This window comes from Mya arenaria, chromosome 7 (assembly GCF_026914265.1).
Source record: "Mya arenaria isolate MELC-2E11 chromosome 7, ASM2691426v1".
Classification (NCBI taxonomy): Eukaryota; Metazoa; Mollusca; class Bivalvia; order Myida; family Myidae; genus Mya; species Mya arenaria.
The window spans coordinates 8848906-8868096 of record NC_069128.1 but is presented as its reverse complement, the minus strand read 5'-3'; the positions used below and the strand labels follow the sequence as shown (position 1 = coordinate 8868096).

At 34.7% G+C, this 19191-nt stretch overlaps 1 protein-coding gene across 1 annotated transcript; it reads left to right on the top strand.

Annotated features, from left to right (window-relative positions):
- Positions 1-8149: 8149 nt before the first annotated feature.
- LOC128240153 (uncharacterized) lies at positions 8150-19112 on the top strand. Its single transcript, XM_052956672.1, has 5 exons — positions 8150-8276; positions 9991-10260; positions 11894-13998; positions 14909-15957; positions 16936-19112. The coding sequence occupies exons 2-4, from the start codon at positions 9999-10001 to the stop codon at positions 15953-15955; spliced, it is 3414 nt and encodes a 1137-aa protein (XP_052812632.1). The 5' UTR covers positions 8150-8276; positions 9991-9998; the 3' UTR covers positions 15956-15957; positions 16936-19112.
- The last annotated feature ends 79 nt before the right edge of the window (positions 19113-19191 follow it).

Sequence of the window (19191 nt, the reverse complement as noted above, 5' to 3'; positions counted from 1 at the left end):
ACATTTATTTTTGTTAACCAAATGAAATAACGATGATGTTTTGTAATCAAATTAACGTTCTTACTGAATCTGAGTCCAGACTTGGGCTTGAGACTGTAATTATAGCTCCTGTAATAGTTCGTCAACCTGCATCCACTACTAGTGGTATTTGAATTTTAAACAAAGAACGCTATTTGAATCACGCGAGTTTGGTGTAGTTACTGTTTTGTATCATATGTCAAGGGGCAGTATTAAATAACCACCTTAGATTTCACTTAATGTTAAAATTAGAATCAAGGTGTTATGATGGACTGAAAATTAACTGGCTTATGAACTGATGAAATCATGGAGGCGTGTCTTCGAGCAATATTTAATACGGCACATAGAGGATCCGTGTTTTAGTAATAGCACACTTGACTGTCAATTCAGGGGTCGTAGATTCGATTCCCCGCCGCACCACAAACAATAACAATCGTATGGGGGAATGAAATGGGGGTCCCGTGTGGTAGCAACTGGAGCAACGAACCAGGGAAGCTCTGACTATGGCAACATTCTGTCTGTGCTCATGCTCTAAAACGTTAAAATGACTGAAAATCTTACCGAAGCACAACGTGCACACACATGCCCATAGACAACGCGATACCAGTCATATCGGACACAAAAGAAGACAGCTATTTATCGATACTCACTTTACGCAAAACAAGAGAGCTATATATCGATACATAACTGACACAAAACAAGAGAGCTATTTATCATAATATAGTTTATATACAAAACAAGTGAGCTATTTATCAATATATACTGGCCACAAAACAAGACACTATTAGTCAGTATATTCGTAATACAAAACAAGAGATTTATTTTTCATTACATTCTTGACACAAATCAGACAGCTATTTATCAATACACTCTTGACACAAGCAAAAGTAACTATTGATGGATACATATTTGACACAATTCAAGAGAGCTTTTTATGAAAACATACCTGAAACAATGCAAGGGAGCTATTTATCACTACATACTTAACCCAAGGCAAGAGGGCTGTTAATGGATACATATTTGACACAGAACAAGAGCATTATCTTTCATTACATACTTGACACAAAACAAGAAAGCTGTTTTAATTATTGACTCATACTTGACACAAGCAGGAGAGCTATTTTTCGAAACTTACTTGACACAAAACAAGGAAGCTATTTATCGAAACATACTTGACACAAAACAAGAGAGTTATGTATCGATACTTAAATGACACAAAACAAGAGAGCTGTTTATTGATTCACACTTGACACATAGCAGGAGAGCTATTTATCGATTATTACTGGACAAAAAAACAAGGGAGCTATTTATCGATAAATCCGTTACACAAAACAAGGGAGCTTTTAATCGATACATACTTGACACAAAACAAGAGAGCAATTCATCGATTCATACTTGACACAAAACAAGAGAGCTTTTTATCGATACATACTTGACACAAAACAACAGAGCTTTTTATCATAAAGTGCAAATTAAAATATATAAACCGCATTGTATCCAGCATCACCTTCAAGACAAGAAAGTACAAAACGCACAAAAACATATGACTGACCTATGAAACAACTTTAAGTAATTAACAACTAGATACGGAGTGTTGTTTCCTCTAAAATATAACGCAGTCCTATGAAGACAACCATCTGCCATAGAACGATTGCAAACAGCTTTAAATCTAAGAAATCATATACTGTTATAACATTAAACTTCAAGGATAACTATCACTCTTAAAGTTAAAGTTACCTATGTATGTAAGGGTGTAATCAACGGCGATGAAAAGGTAACCCTGGCGGCAAGGGTGTAAACAACGACGATGGAATGATAACACTGGCGGCAAGGGTGTAAACAACGGCAATGGAATGATAACACTGGCGGCAAGGGTGTAAACAACGACGATGGAATGATAACACTGGCGGCAAGGGTGTAAACAACGGCGATGGAATGGTTACACTGGGGGCCAAGATGAAAACAACGGCGATGGAATGGTAATCCTTGCGGCAGCGATATAGAGGTTACACCGGCGGCAAAAGTGTAAACAACGGTGTTGAAAAGGCAACCCTGGTTGCAGATGTGTAAACAACGGCATTAAAAAGGTATCTCTGGTTGCAGGTGTGACGATGAAAAGATTAAGACGATGAAAAGATTACCCATGCAGGCAAGGGTGCAAACAACGGCGATTAATAGGTTGCCCTGACGGCAAGTGTGTAAACAACGGCGGTAAAAAGGTTACCCTGATAGCCAAGAGTGTAAACAAAGACAATAAAAAGGTCACCCTGATAGCAAGTGTGTAAATAACGGCGATCAAAAAGGTAGCCCAGGCGACAATTGTGTAAACAATGGTGAAAAAATGTTACCCTGGCGGTAAAGGCGTAAACAACGGTGATAAAAAGGTCACTGTGGCGGCAAGGCAGTTAACAACGGCGATGGAAGGGGTAACTTTGGTGGTGACAGGATTATAATCATGAAAAGCTTTTACATTTTATTCCAGTAATAAATCAAACCTCACTTTTTTAGACAGGTTACCAAATCTATAGTTCGCCCAAAAGATTGTATGCTTTAAACGTTTGATTTTGCGTTTCCACTGGATGAGATCTTGAGCGAAAGTAACAAAAATACAAAGAAGTGAATAGGATATCGACTAGTTCTGCAAAGAATGATAATTAAACGATATCGTATCAGAAGCCAACAAAACTCGAGTATTATATGGCTGTTATAATTATACAGCTTATAATAAAATAACATACATATCGTGCCCTTAGTCTTTAATTACTATCTGTGTTTTGTTCATATTTATAAACAAGATTATAAGGATATAGACACTTAAGACACTTAAGCTTGTAATTGTATTCGATTTGTAATACGTATCTTAATAGTTACTTATAAATATCAGTTCCGCAATGATGTCATAATGTCATCAAGTTGACTTATTAACTAGTTCTATGACTTTGTATTTATTTTTGATACTGACACATTATTTTTGCCCCACACTTTAACAAAACTCGAAATTAGAATCATTTAGCCCCAATAAAGAGTCACTTAACATACAAGCTTATTTATGAAACGGATCAAGGGCGTCACTATGTCGGCGTGTTTTACTGAAGTTGTGTTCTTCAAAATAGCGCTAAACCTACGCATTTTGTAATAATGAATAACATTTTCAGCACTTTCCTCCGCTTAACCTTCGTATATTTTTCAAAACTGTATTCACTGCTCTATAACATTACCAACTATTTCATAAAATATTATACCCTTCCTGGGCTCATTTTCGAAATAAACACGTTACATTTGCCTATGGATCTCTGTTTCTGGGGCGTCATAACTACAATACAAGTGGTTTATGGCCTTTCAAGAAAAAAACATAAGTGGTTTACAATGATGTAACTAGGGAGTGAAAGGGGATTTCAACATGTCCAGAATCGTACAGGCTTCTTGTTCCGTCCATACAGACAGTGACGGTAAAGCTTGTTGCAAAACAGGGTCGCAAAACCATAGAAATAGGAGTAATAAGAGACTGTCGTGAAAAAAATTTATGGAGAAAACTCAATTGAACCAATAGAAAAATCGAACATGTCAAAACATGCAGGATAAATTGGGCTTTGTTTTAAAAGAAAAAAATCCTGAAGTATTCTGACGTAAAAAACTGCAAATCCATCGTGAAGAACAAATTGTATTTGATAACGCACTCCAACCCGCTCCCTCCTTCACATCAAACGCAACCTCCGCTCTTTTGAGGTCTAGCTAATTATATATAGCTAATATTACGTGCGTGTCTGTCCGTATGGTGTGCGTGCGTGCGTGCGTACGCGCGTGCGTGTGTGTGTGTGTTTGGAGATACACATTCTCATATATTAAACGATTAAATAACGACATATTATATCATAGATTAAATATGATTTCTTCAGGCTGTAGTCAGGTTTTAGTGAAGGAGCTAGAATATATAATAACAAGTGGCCTACAATCAAAGATAACCAGTTTTTGATGCTGTTGTTAATTCTTTTTGTGCTTCCGTTCTCCAAGAATACATATATGTGTTACGAAACAAAGTTTGATTCACTTTTATAGAAATATATCTTCATTTAAAAAGAGAGTCATATAAGTGTCAATCAGATCCTGAAGGGACAAGTTAAAAACAAAATCATTGTTTCTATTAAAATATCAGCTTCTGTAAAAGCTACCAGTTTCCAATTTGTTTACCATAATTATAAACTTCCTATTCTTTCATTTACATCAGGGTTTTTAGTCACTGTCCATCGCATCCACATAAATTATAATCGTACCTTGTTGTATTATGCTGGTTATTTAAAGGGGCTGTCTCACGTATGATAAAATAGCGAAAAAAAAGAAAATTGTCGAAAACTGACATAAACTTGGCATCGATGTGTACAATGCATTGAAACAAACTAATTAACTGAAGTACCACATAGTTTACAATTTATTTAAGTTTAGCAGTTATTTCGTATTTTTCCATTAAAAAAGATTACTGGGTATGTCTACCAGGTATAATTCATTCCTTATGCATAATTGGCTAGTCGGTGTTATCACGTGATAATACCGAGGTAGGTGTATAGCTTAATTAAGTCACCCGATTAGAATAAGTCTTTATAGCGCAGTGAGTGAGACGCTGGAATACAAATTTGGCGACGCGGGTTCGAACCCGGTCTCCGACACATTTTGGTAATTTTTTACAATTATGATATCAAAGCGTAACACATTCTGTTAGATAATCACCTGAGATTCGTTACAGAAAAACACCTTTTTTGGTGCCAATCTGTGACACAGTCCATTTAAAACAACAAACTGATTTGTTTTTTTTCAGTCAGACAGCTTTTTCACACGACGCTATTATTTAAATGAAGGAGATCCTTAAGTACTCGTATTTCTCCGTTTTGGCCTTCTAGCCCTTGCAGCTTTTCCTGTTTGAAGAAATGTTAAGTGGAGCGTACTACATCTTCTTTTACATCAATAAACTAACAATTGTTAGACTTTGAAAATTTTAGGCAGACAAAATTATGTTATTTCATATATTAAAAAGGTAATGTTTTATATAGTCCGTCTATAATTTTCTTTCTACACATGTTTATGAATTTAAACAAATTGTAGATCGTTTCAAATATAAGTATGACATATCAAAGTATTTATTTTATTTTAGGGACTTGACACCAGATGGTACAATTGCCAAAAAAAGTCAAAATCTTACAAACTTGATTTCATTGTGTACAATTCATTTTTTTTTGCGTATTTTCCTATTCGAAAGTAACTTGGATCGACTACCACGTAAATACAGGTTAATTTAAGAATAGAATCGGTAAATGTATATTTACAAATCATGTGATTTGCACCTGCTAAATATACACACTATAGACTGGGAATCCATTGTGCGCCTTTTAAACTGGTAAACTCTGCTGAGCCAGCGACAAAATATTCATTTAAAAGTTAAATGATATATTTTCGGCCTCATACTACCTCGTATTTACAGGAAATACTGTATTTTTGCGATTTCGCGACCATCTTGTGTCTAGTCCTTTAAAAAAACTATGCGGTGGTAAACATATTTGTTTTCAAGGAATACATTAAGGCCACAACAAATTGATCATTTGTTCTACGGATTTTGCCCAAAAAAAGTAGGACCGAGCGATCGAAAAAAAAATAAAATACTTTTTTTTAAATTTCAGGCAATTCAGAGGCGAGCGCAAGGCGAAAAATTAAAAAAATATATAAAAAGTTTATTTCTTAACAAATATATCATGCAATATGTCAAGAAATGCTTTTTAATTGCAAACAAAGGTTCTTAGTTTAAATATAAATTAAAAGGTTTTGATTGTATCACATGAAAATCTGTCTCAATATATAAAAAAAATGGCAATAAGATCCAGTGCTTTACTATTATTAACTTCAATTTAAGCATGGATATATTGTAAAGACAACATTCCTCATAGTAACGTGCAATTATTCGAAGACCAAAAAGAAAACTATTGTATTCATCCCGTAACTTAATACTATCACAAAAGAATTTTTTTTTAGACTAGTAAGAGTAATTCATCATTTGAGCATTTTCAAAAATTGGGTCAGGTCTATATTTGAACCCACAGGCGCTAGTCACATAATCAAATATTTTACAAAATCGGCCTATATATGTATTTTTAGATATATCTTATTACAGTATATAGCCGTTTTAGAACATTAAAAAAGTGTGTGTCAAGTACCTGTGTTTGAACCTCTTGAAGCAAATGATAAGGTTGTAGTGACTTTGACATTGAAATTAAAAACTGAGAAATGCGTTTCAGAATTTAAAAAATAACTCACGGAAACATGTTCATTTGTTGTAAGTCGAGTGTCCGTGTATTTTAATATAAGTTTTGCACTCAAAATCTGATTTAGTTATTATTTAGCACTAAATTTTGAGTACAAAACAATGAATTACTTAAAACACACATAAATAATTATTGCCTTCGACGCTGTGAAACTGTTGTTGTTTACTGAAGACTATAATCCATTGACTATGACACTGATTTTCAATTAAAAATGTGTATTTTACATTTACGAAAACTGAAAGTATCCTGCAAATTAATACCGGAAATAAATAACAACGGTGCGTCCTGCAAAATATTCCCGACGAAAAACAATGTCAACAAATATCGGCTGTTTTGCGGTTACCCGGACCTGATTTTGTCCTGACACGAGGAAAGTTTGCTCGCGGAGAATGAAAGCATGGAAATACCTCCAAAATAGGGCGAAGTCGACTTTGCAGGTTTAAATTTTAAGTAAAAATAAACTTCAGCAAATAGAGGAAATTCAGAAGTAAAAAAATAATAATAATATGCGCGGCCAAATAGTATGTGCGGGCGCAAAAAAAAGTTTTTTTTTTTTTTTTTTCGTTTTTCGAATTTTAGGTGCGGCAAATCCGACGAACAAATGATCAATTTGTTGTGGCCTAAGAGTTTTAAGAAATGCAAACAAATTTACTACAAGTACGGTATACAATGATACACTTATTCGACACTTAATACTAATGCGTTACTTAAATACATCAATTTACTTTAAGAATCCAAAAGGGCGTTATAAGAGGAATAGAGGAAAGCCCATTTAGCGTAGAAAAAAATAGTAATTAAAATGTGTATTGATATTTTACGTTTAAGCGCTTACCTATTATACATTTTCTTTTAAAAAATCTCTTACACTCAACTCAATCTGAAACACAAACGTTTATGTGTGCGCCGCGTCAGACAGAACCAAATAAGCAGCCTGCCGTAAGGTTAGATTCTGTGTCCATCCGCCCCTAATACATATGACCGATTGTCGAAATTGGCGTCCGTACATAATGACATCACTGAAAAAACTACCGTCCTATGGCAGGTATGATTTATTGGTGGTGGTATGTAAGCTTATTTATACTCACACTCGGGCTTGCACATTCGGCGAATGCTCCGTTAAGATTGTTAGTCATTTTAGCTTCTTGGAGCATAGTGCACAGACAGAATGTAACCCTGGTTACAGCTACCCTGGTTCTTTAACGTGCATCAGTGTTAAGCACTGTCACACGGGACCCCCATTTAACGTCCTTCCCGGAAGACGATTAGTATGTATTTAGTGATGCGATTGGGAATCGAACCTGCGACCCCTGGATTTATAGTCAAGTGTGAGTGTGTTACCACTAGTACACGGATACGCCTCGTATGACTTATTAAAAGGGAGTGTGTAATATATCACGACTTAAAAGTGGATTGAAATGACAAGGGTTCGAAATGAACGTTGTGCTATTAAGGTGACAATCATATTCAAAATACCAAACATAAAAGTGATACACCTTTAATAAGAGAGCAGCTTTAAGGTCTCGAAATGGTTTCACAACAGTGGCAGATTAAAAGGAAAGCGAGTCGCACTGTAAAATGTACACTGGTACAGCAAGTTTCACCTTAAAAGAATAATGCGCCGTCTCAACGTTTCTGTTATAAACATATCCTTTCTTTAAAATAAGACAATTACTTTACTCTATTCATGACTTCCGCGTTGACATTTAAGACCAGCAACCAATTAAAAAATGACAATGAACTTGCCTATGATTCGATGAAACATGCATCGATAAATTCGATAGCTTGTGCTCATGTATTTCATTAGATGATATCTGCACACACCAGTCCATAGCACGAAAAGCATTGTTCCGGTCTAGCCGGAGATGGCTGAGTAGTTTCGTGAAGTGTCTAAAATATATTAGTTGGCGGCAAGTGAACAAACCAAGTGGTTGATTTGGATAACTTCTGTGAAATGTAAGTTTTAACCAATTTGTTAAGACATATTATAGGAATGCCATGTTAGTTTTTCATAGCAATTGGGTAACTATTGAAAGTGTGATAAAATGTATAATTTATCTTTATGACCCTCTTGTGTCTCAAACTGCAGTGACACATTGGACAATAAACAGGACAGCCGGGAATGAACAAGCCAGGCATTTCTTAAACTACGTACTAAGCGCCTTGCAAACATAACTAATAGCTACTAAACCAACAACACCAGTTATTAAAATTATATACCAAAGATTTACCATAAATAACGAGGGAAGTTGGTTAAATTTAGTCTTTAAGCTGCATTCTCACAGATGGAACATTTTGACAACATTTTTATTATTTGTTTTGAAACGAACCAATTTCTTCGAAAAACCATGGACCGTAAGCAACGGTTTAAGCCATGAAACATGAGCTTTCGAACGGAAATATAAAAGTCTACGATCTGATTTTTTTGTCAGCAATCTTATTTCATTGGTTTGCAGATATTTACGCAAAAAAATGCTCTTTCCAAGACAAAAAATTAAGAGCCTTGTAAAATGTGGGTTAATTTGCGTCTTAAGAGCCTTGTCAAGTATAAGTCAAAGCTACTATACCAAGAACACCAGTTATAAAAAAAAATATATTCAAACAATTCGCCTTTAAAAAACAAGTGCAATGAGTTTTATACCATGTTGTCAATGGGAGGCTTTATTAGTCAATCCTGCAAATTAAAGGGAATGACGTTTTTATATATCACGCTTCCGACATAAATGACGCAACGCCATTGGTTCAGGACTGGTCGCACGGTGACCCCATATATTTCCATATTGGGGCACCAAATTTACATCGTATCGAAATGGCGTTTATTTTCCGATTCCGATTAATATTCCGATTAATAAATCATGTAAACAGGCTAGCGGCATGATATAAACGTTACTGGGTCAGTAGGTAACCCGATATGGGATATATAATATATGATTATATACATATAACAAATTAAAAAAAGTTCTTGCTATTTCTCTGTTACATTTGCAATATTATGATTGAAATTTGGAAACTAGAACTATGGGTTGCGAAACCTCATAGTGTCTTATTTTCATAAACAGAAGCATGAATTAGAAATCGTTTTGTTGGATCCAACTCTGTAGTTACTCAATATGAATTTATACAAAAACCTGGTAGTTTTCCAGGCATCTTTTCACATTGCAAAATATATTGTTATGCCAAGAGGGCAATACAATCCCTTTTGCAATATATATTCCAGATTATATGCATGTTTGGTAGCACGTAGCCTATAAAACAAATATGTGAACTACTCATAAATATTATGTTACATGAAGTCAATACAACGTGCACTGTACCCCGTATACTTCGAGAAAATAAATAAAGGATCCATACTAAAACATAAACACAACTAGTCAACCTACTGTTTATGTACGAGTTCATTCCGACTGATCCAATAGTGGCAAAAAGTACTAGTGTTGTTCAATGCGCAATTTCGATTTTAACACCATTTGTCCACATGTTGGTACGGCTCCAATGTGCATAATCACAATTTTAAAATATCCATAACAATTGTAAGTACACTGATAATGCAGTCATGCAAAACTACTATATGTTCTTACATCAGGTATGACAACTCTTGTGCTGAGGCAAGTGTTAATAAGTAAGTGCATTGAATAGTTTATTAAACGATTTACACTGTTTATTCTACCAGACAATGCTATGAAAAGTATGATCGAGTCAACCAAAGAAGGCCTATCCGAAGTGACAGTCACTGTTCAGACTGGGAAACTGGAACTCGAAGAAACTACTGCGGATGGAAGAAACGAACTAGCAGAAGCGACAATTGACGGGAAAAGGGAGCTCGAAGACTCACTTGAGAAAGCAAAGAAGGAACTCAGCGAAATTATTGATCATACAAAACAAGTGAGCATGATTGAAGGAGAGGAACGAAAGGAGTCCAAATTTACAAAAGCAAAGTCAGGTAAGAACCTGCAAACTAGCATTCTCTATAGAGTGAATAAAGCAATTGATGTGCATTACACGACATTTGATCTAAGAACACGTTTGTCAACCGCAAAATGATCATATAAATTTTACAGCTCATAAGTACGCTTTTTTCAACAGTTACTTGCCAACTTTATGGATATGACTTAAATAAGGGTTCATTGGAATAATTATTTAAGTGGATACCATTTTAAAACAATGGAGATATATTGAACAAATGTCAAATATGTAGCAACGCTCGGAAGATAAAAAGTCCCAAACATACGAGAGTGGGTAAATATATGTAGGATTTTACATGAGTGAGCGTTTAAACATTTCTGAAAGCTTAGAGAAAGTTATAAAGCCAGCCTTTAAGTCTAATAACTATTTGGTGTTTTAATAAAAATAATTGGCAACGAATTTTTTTTTTTTAATTACATGGCACATTGGTCGCCTTGATGGGGATTGCATTCTTTTTTTCAGTAAAAAACTTGATGCTTGTGTTAAATTAGTAGTGTGAAATGACGTAAATATCAAGTGTTATAAAAGGAAATTAACCGATCGGTGAATTAAAGTAATGTTTATTTATTTATATTTCATTTGATTTAGAAATAGGCATTTTATCTAAATTGGAAGATAATTCATAGTGCATTCTTTTAATTACATGAATTTTCGAACACCATCGAATTCCCATCAAATGCAAATTTGTTATTATGAAACGACTTTTTTCTGACGTCTTGTAACACGTTGAATTTGGTGTGAACATGTAAGCATTTTAAACCACCGAATGAGACGTGAAACCGGTAAACATCAAATGTAAAAGAATGTACCTGAGTAAGAGTTTGAATCATATCGACAATCGGACAGTCAACTGCAGTGCATCCCATTTAGATCGTAGTATTTTATGTGGAATGTGGTCCTTGGTATCTATCTTAACACACAGTCACCTTACACCATATATTATAAGGTTGAAATAGGAATTTTATCAAATTTCCGATACCTTTTGGCTGCATGGAAATATATGTGGCACTTACAATTTTCTTACCTGAAAGGCCAAGGGCTCACGATTTATATCAGTTTAAGTGCCACAGCCAATTTTTAAATTCTAATAAACTAAGAATAATCAGAATTAAAAATTTGGAAAATTGTTGCTAATTACAATGTTTCTGCTATCGAATCTTTCAAGGTCGTATTACGAGGTGAATATTGCCCAATTTAGATTTCCTAGCAATATTTTACATCTCTGCAATAATTGCTTGTTTCAGTTAATCTTTAAACAGACTTTTAGAGCTCAACTGAAAGGTCTTTGTTTAGATATTTTGTTAACTGCGCAATGTACATGACGATCATATCCCAACATACAGTATGAAATGTTCAATATCTCACCATTGAAAAAATATTAAAATACAATTATAATACCTCAATATATTGTTCTTATCATGTATTCAAGTAACAACTGATGTGTTTAGGAAAATGGCATTTAACTTGATAACAAGGAAATACCTTGTTGTAACTTTTGATAATTCACTGATAGCATAACGACATCTTATACCAACAGCATCGTTGATTTCCACTTCTTTTTTTTTTCTTTCGTTTTAAAACACCTTCAACGAAATAAGATAATTTTCCAGATTTACAGAAACAGTTGCTCAACCATTATCAAGCAACTTCTGACAGAATGAGCGTCCGATTGGACATCGATGCAGCTATAGAAGATATTTATGAAAAGCCAAAACTTTTATTGAACAGAGAGAACAACAAAAAGGACAAACATTGTAAAATGAAATATAAAGAGGTACCAGAAATAAGTGAGATGTTTCAGAGCGGAAATGGCAAGATGGCTAAGACAATATGCGTGGTGGGCGAAGCGGGCTCAGGAAAGACTGCGCTTTGTAAAAAGATCGTCCATGACTGGTGCAAACTGAAACAGGACGGAAATGAGGAGGCAAACAAAAACCGATTAAGCCAGTTTGAATTTGTGTTTTACATAAGGCTTCGAGAAGTTGAAGATCGATGCAAAATCAAAGATTTGATTTTACAGTGTCTGATTGAACAGATTGAATCGGGTGATAAAGAGTTGAAAGAACTGAAAGAACTGTTAGCAGATATTTTGAAATCAGAATGTTGTCTTCTCTTGCTTGATGGTTTAGACGAGTGGAAACATTGCAGCAAATGTAAGCGAAATGAACGAATTCCTCATGTTGAAACAAATTGGACAAATTGTACAACATTGATAACAACACGACCATACAAACTAGCGGAGTTGAAATTAAGCCGCGCACAGCTTGGCAACCAAGTGCAATTGCAAGGCGTCCAGTCACCCACGAAACTTGTTCAGAGAATACTGAATGAATTGGAGAAAGATCGTCAAGTAAAGAGGGATTCAAATGCCTGTATTTTTGACCTAAGAGGTAAATGTCTATGGCACTTAAGTTGTGTTCCAATCATGTTTGTTCACATTGTATGGCTCTGGTATAGAGACCAGCTAAATGCAGGCATGTCTTTGTCGGACGTATACGAGAAAATAATCAAAGAAAGGTGGTGTGAAATGAACGACAAGAAAAAAATAATGGACAACGAACTTCCAAAGGAATTTCTTGATTCGTTGAGTAAGTTAGCTTTCAATAAGCTGTTTTCAACATCTGAAGATGATTCCATTGTTTTTGGCATAACGGCTGGCGAATTAGAAAAAAAGTGCAAACAGGAGGCGCTCGAATCTGGCATCATGTCCTGCAGTAATAAAATTGGAGAAAGATCAGCGTCTTATCAATTTGTGCACAAAACTCTTCAAGAGTACTTGTCAGCATTTTATTTAGCGAACTGCGAATCAAATTTGTCCAAACATTGTCATCAGATTCAGGAGGTGTCTAGACATCACCGGAGAGAAGGTGCGCTTAGCTTGCGTCCGATGTTCCTGTTTCTATGCGGCATAAATATAAAAGCCGCTGAAGTGTTTTCTGAGTCATTAAATGAGCTTTTTACTGAATACTTTGAAAGAGACGGATGTTCAGCTGAGAAAACAAGAGCTTTCCAGAGCATGATACTGGAAGGCTATGAGGAGGCTGAGAGAAGCGGATACACAAAAGTGGAGTTATGCCTGAAGCATGCCTTCCTTGGTCAAACAGAAAAACACAAGTCAGTTTTGAAACTCTGCTTGGATAAAAGCAAATCCAATCTTGTGTCTTTACATATACAGAAGAAAAGCGACCTCGCTTCTTTGTTGCAGTACAAGAAAGATCCAACTGTTTTAGATTTAGAGACTTGCAAGAAACTAAAATTTGTTTGCTTAATTAATGTTCCTTATGAAGATATCAACCAACTGAATTTTAATGGATTAGTAGGATGCAGAATAGAATTCAGTGACTACAAACCAGCAAATAAACTGGTATCTTCACTTTTGTCCTCAGATTTGACATGTTTGAAAACACTCACTTTGAACAACTTAGGTTGGGAATGTAAAACTGAGGAAATCTTCTCCAAACTTCGACATATTGAACAACTAGACGTCACATGGAGCAAATGTCCACCGAACGATTCACAATTCGACCTTGAGCGCCTTCGCCATCTTCAACATCTCAACCAACTCACTTTAAAGCGGATTGCTTTTTCTGACGTTGTGAATCTGCATATGCTCAATCTCCGCACTTTAAAGGTCAGCTTTAGAACACAAATGAGAGCATCAAAGTTGATGACGTCATTACTGGCACAAAGCGACGATTCACTCAATTCAAATCAAGTAAGTGCTACAGTAGAATTTGAAATATTTTAAAACGCAAACAGACAAAAACGTATTTTGTTAAATAACACGTTTGACCAATCTGCCCGAGTCATACGCTGGTTCGAACTATAATTTTTTTAAAAAACGGAGTTATGTTTTAACGGTTTCAATTTCGCTGTAGAATAAAATAATGATAATTATACTTTCCGCTTACTTTGAATTAAACGTGCAATTATGGGGAGATCGTCTCATTCGAATACTTTGGTAATGTTTGTACAGCCAAATGTGCCAAACATAATTTTTAATTTGCCTTATTTGAAATAAATATCTTGGAACTATTTTTTAAAACTTCGAAAAGTCGAAACAAGTGGCCTCAAAGAAATATAAACCATGTTATGCACGAAATAAAAAATCGGTTCATCGCCTCTTCTGAAACGTTCTAAAAATGTACGTTTTGCAATTCTTGTTCGAAGGTGAAGCATTTTTTTTTTACAATGTCAACATTCAATTTCGTTTTTTCTTAATATTTAGATGCCAAACGAAAAACATGTGCACACAAAGATATTGGAATATTATATTTAAAAAATACTAGAAAAAAAGTGCAAACCATGGTTATTATAACAAAAATTGAAATTCAGTGAATCATCAAAGTAAACACCTTTAATAGTTTTTGTTGGTTTATTCATAGTTTTATTGTTCTAGTAATAATACTATTAATTTAGCGGGAATGCCGTTTTAATATGGTGTACAGAAGACTAGTGAAAATTGTTAACAGCTAAATAGTTGTAAATAGCGAGTATTGCAATCCACATGATGTTTGTGCGTTTTTTGCCGGAGAAACCATGGTGTCTCTTCTACATCAAATATTAAAATATGTTTCTCTGATTGTCACTTGCATATTCATATTTCTTTTATCATGGCATTTCAGAATGGGCAAGTCCTCACGGACGTGGTATTGGAAAATACGCTCATGTCAGGAGAAGTATTCAGACGTTTCGTTCGTATGATGATAGAGTCGCGACATTCTTTGAAAAGTTCGTTATTGAATTGTACAATAGAGCCTGAGGAGGACGTGGGACAACTGTATATGGAGTTGGTAACTCCAAAATCCGTCTCAACTGACTGCACAACGCAACTTCTTTTCAAGAAGGTGTCCATGTCAGCAGGAGCGCTCAGAGGTCTCATTAGTATGGTGATACTGTCGCAAAATGGTCTGGACTGTGAGTTATTAGACTGTACAATAATTCCTGAGGAGGACTCGAGACAGGGACATGTGGAGATGGAAAACCAGCCTGTTTCCCAGACGATGGCTTCACAAGTAGCATCAACTGACTATACAATACACATTCGTTTACGAGATATGACATTATCAGCAGGAACGTTTAGAAGTATCGTCAGTGTGGTGATACAGTCGCAACATTCGCTGGACTGTAAGTTATTGGACTGTACAATAGAGACCGTGGATGACATGACGCAGCTGGAGATAGAGATGGAGACCACTCCTCATATGATAGCGCCAAAGCCCGCCTCTACTGACTATACAACACACATTCTACTACATGATATGACCATATCAGCAGGAGCGTTCAGACTTCTAGTTAGTATGGTGTTACAGTCGCAACATTCTTTGGACTGTATGTTATGGGACTGTAAAGTAGAGACTGAGGAGGAAGAGATGGAGAACCAACCCTACCTCAAAATGGTAGCTCCACTGCCTGTACCAACTGACTATACAACACACATCCATTTAAAGGAGGTGACCATGTCACCAGAAGCGTTTAGCTGCCTCGTTAGTAGGGTGATACTGTCGCAACGTTCTGTGGATTGTGTGGTATACGACTGTACAATAGAGCCTGAGGAGGACTTGAGAGAACTGGAGGAAGATATGAAGAACCAGCCTGCTCTCAAAATGATGAAGTTTTATCCGGTTGAACCTTCCAATAAGTGGTTCATTGAGTTCAACGTAAACGTATAAAGGTAGGTGACATATTCACATTTGCTTGGAATATTTAAATTGAAATTAGCTCAGGTAACTAAATATATTATGTTAACTTTTTGATTTTCTTTATCACATTTTATGTCAGACAGAAAATCATTAGCAGTTAAAATAGTTTACTTTGGAGGATACTTTCATTGCGATTAGCATTGGTGTTACCTGGTGTCAATGTCATTTGTATAATCGAGTATAATAATATTTTGTTTGTTCTATGTCACTTTGAAATATAATTCCTGTCGGATAGGTACACCTTGAAATTGACTTATTATGCCTCTCAACTGGGAATCAATTTGGTATGGCCGAACGCGTAATACAAACAAGCAAAACATGTTACACTTCTGTATAATAAGAATTACCGTTGAAGAATACTTCATCAGAATTCCTTTGCTATAGCGCCTGACTTGAAAGTACTTCTTTATCGGTTTGAAGGAATTAAATATTTGATGTCAGCGACACCTTTTATTATGATTAAAACATATTAGGTTTATGAATTGCTCTAAATCACAATAACGTTTGATTGTTTAACGAGGCTAAACCAAAAAAGGTTCCGTTTTTTCAACCTTTTCCTTTCTTAGTACCCAATACTTATATGATTATAGGTATCAGACGAAATGTTTCTGACCGTAATTTTTCTCTCATTTTGCGATATATTTGGATGACTTTGTATGAGAATGGCGCGATAATATACTTTAACAAAATCGTGACGATGATTAATTTCAGTATGAAGCTGAACAGAACTTTACTAAAATAAATCCAAAGTTATCTACCCTGTATCGTTTGGCCGTGAAATCGAAACGTAATGTACTTTCGGCTAATGAAGCAGAAAACAAGAAAGTAAAACATTCTCGGATTATTATTTTCATTTTTGTATGACAGCTGTAAAATATCCCGAGAAATACTTCACTATGATGATTGTCGTTATCAGTGTTATGTCTGAATGCTCTTTTGTTTTGTTCCAGGTTCCGACACTCGGAAAATGCGAAGGTGACGTCTTTTCAGCAAAAAAACAAGCATGGAATTAAACTGAAATTTTTGTCTAAGGAATTTTGATTGAAGATATGTTCCTCGTGGAAACCCCAAAGCCTTAGGTCAGACTAAATGACTGACTTACGAGTTGTGTGTTTTTTAACTGTCATAAACAAGTTTATTGTCTAAAGAAGACACCTGCTATCGAATAGAAGGTATAAAAAGAGGATTCATGTGTCTGTTTTATGACTATTTTTTTATGATGTTTATAGTTTAGTTCATATTTAGAGATGCACTCTTACTCCCAAATAAGATTTACCACAATTAATGTCGATAAAAATGGTTCTAATGAAGGATACCGAGTTTAATGTGAAGGAAATGAGCATTAAACACGCTATTTCTACCTTATGAGTCTATAGTAGATCACAATGAATCCTTTAGATTTCACCAATAATTAAATATTTTTGCGCTTTCTGGTATTAAATATACGGTTTCAAGCCTGTTATCAGTAATTTATAGTTTCCATAAACGCATTTTTAGTAAGTAGTTAAAGGTTTATCAGTCAAAATTTATGATTGTTATACATGTGTATGTATTGACTTTAAATAAGAGTGTCCCTTTAATGGTGGCTTATTGCATTTTTATGGTGAATTATATCGTGATAAACGCATTGTTTGATTTAGTGAATTTATCAAAACATGTATTCACTGCTTTTCTCATTTTAGCACGTTTCAAAATTATGTAAAAGTGTGTATATGCGAAAATTGCTGGAAAGAAAGAAAAAAAAACATCATTACGTTATCTTAAACTAAGTATCAATTCATAATTATTTTTGACAAATTATAAGCATTTTTGTATGTTTTTCGATGGTTATGGGAAAATAACGCTGTGTTATAAGTCCGATTCACTGTCACAAAAAACAAAACAATGTTAACGCACAGAGTCCAGGGAGGGAAAAGTAACATCTTTTACGGTATGACATCATTTTGATAACATTTGGAGATATTTCCAATTAGATATCAAAAAAATATTGTTTCTGATGAATAACCAGCATGCAAAAAAGAAAAAAAAACAACATTTGGTTGTTTTAGGGTAAGACTGTTATTTCTTTCACTTTACTATTACCGAAGTAATATTTAGTTTTTGCTTCTCACTTGGTGAAATGCAATGCTATCCTGTACTGAAACAAACAACTTCTCTTTATATGTATTGTAAGTCATCTGATTTGTAATTTGGATTTTTGTTTTATATAAAGTTTGATCTGCCTGTGTATGCCTTACAAGTTATAGTGATTTCAGAATTCAATACAACTGTAAATAGAGTTTCATTTGTGTACACATGCATGTTTTGAACGGTTGAACGGATAATTCTTGTGAAATGTGACCGAAATGCTGTTTACAAAAATTAATTTTTTAGATGAAATCAAATACAAGCACTTCTGTGTATATTTATTTTTATATTTGAAATAAAATGCTCTGTTTTCTGAAATATTAATCGAGTATCTTTGAGTAAAGGTTTTGTGTTGTTGAAAAAAGTAAAAAAAATACCTCATTTTCAAGCTCATTTCTTTTGCCAACATACCATCTGTGAGTGAGTCACTTTAGAGTTCATTAAAACTGTTGTTTAGTAAAATGTATTTGTGTCAATCTATGTTGTACATTATACTGGTTGCCGAACTCATTATATTACTGTAAATAGAGTTTCATTTGTTTAATTTTGTTATGTGCGTGATAGAGATTTGTCTGGTAGTTCTGCAGTTTGTTCTGTTTTAAATGTTTGTAGTATACATTTATTCTGAACTTCATTGTTTTTGTTGATAAACTGACAGTTGCTTTTATTTTTTTGGTAAATTATGCCGATTGCCACTGGAAATTTAGTTTATTTGTTGTTCAGATTAGAAGCGTTTTAAGAAGGAAATGTGTTAGCTTATCTTTAAATCCCATATAATCCGCATTGTTATTCAACGAGCTCTGGAAATATGTTAGTAAGAGAAAACTTAGCGATTTCTGAAATATACGTTTTGGACGAATTTAATACAATTGATGTTAAATGACGACGAGTGTCCGAATCTGTTCATCACATGTTTTTACCTAAAAAGAATTTCACCTGCGCCGATGATAAGTCCAATTCAACAAAACATTTCATTGTAGTATATCGTTTTAATTCCGTTCATAAGTAGAGTAAATAATTTTATGGTTAAAATTGTTTTGTTTTATCTGGAGACAGTTTTCATTTTTCTGTTATTGTGA

What these genes read in the sequence shown, in the direction of transcription:
- LOC128240153 (XM_052956672.1), top strand. Translation starts at nt 9,999, where the DNA reads ATGAAAAGTATGATCGAGTCAACCAAAGAAGGCCTATCCGAAGTGACA. An exon ending in ATTTACAAAAGCAAAGTCAG is followed by an intron (nt 10,261 to 11,893) that starts GTAAGAACCTGC and finishes ATAATTTTCCAG; the next exon opens with ATTTACAGAAACAGTTGCTC. An exon ending in ATTCACTCAATTCAAATCAA is followed by an intron (nt 13,999 to 14,908) that starts GTAAGTGCTACA and finishes ATGGCATTTCAG; the next exon opens with AATGGGCAAGTCCTCACGGA.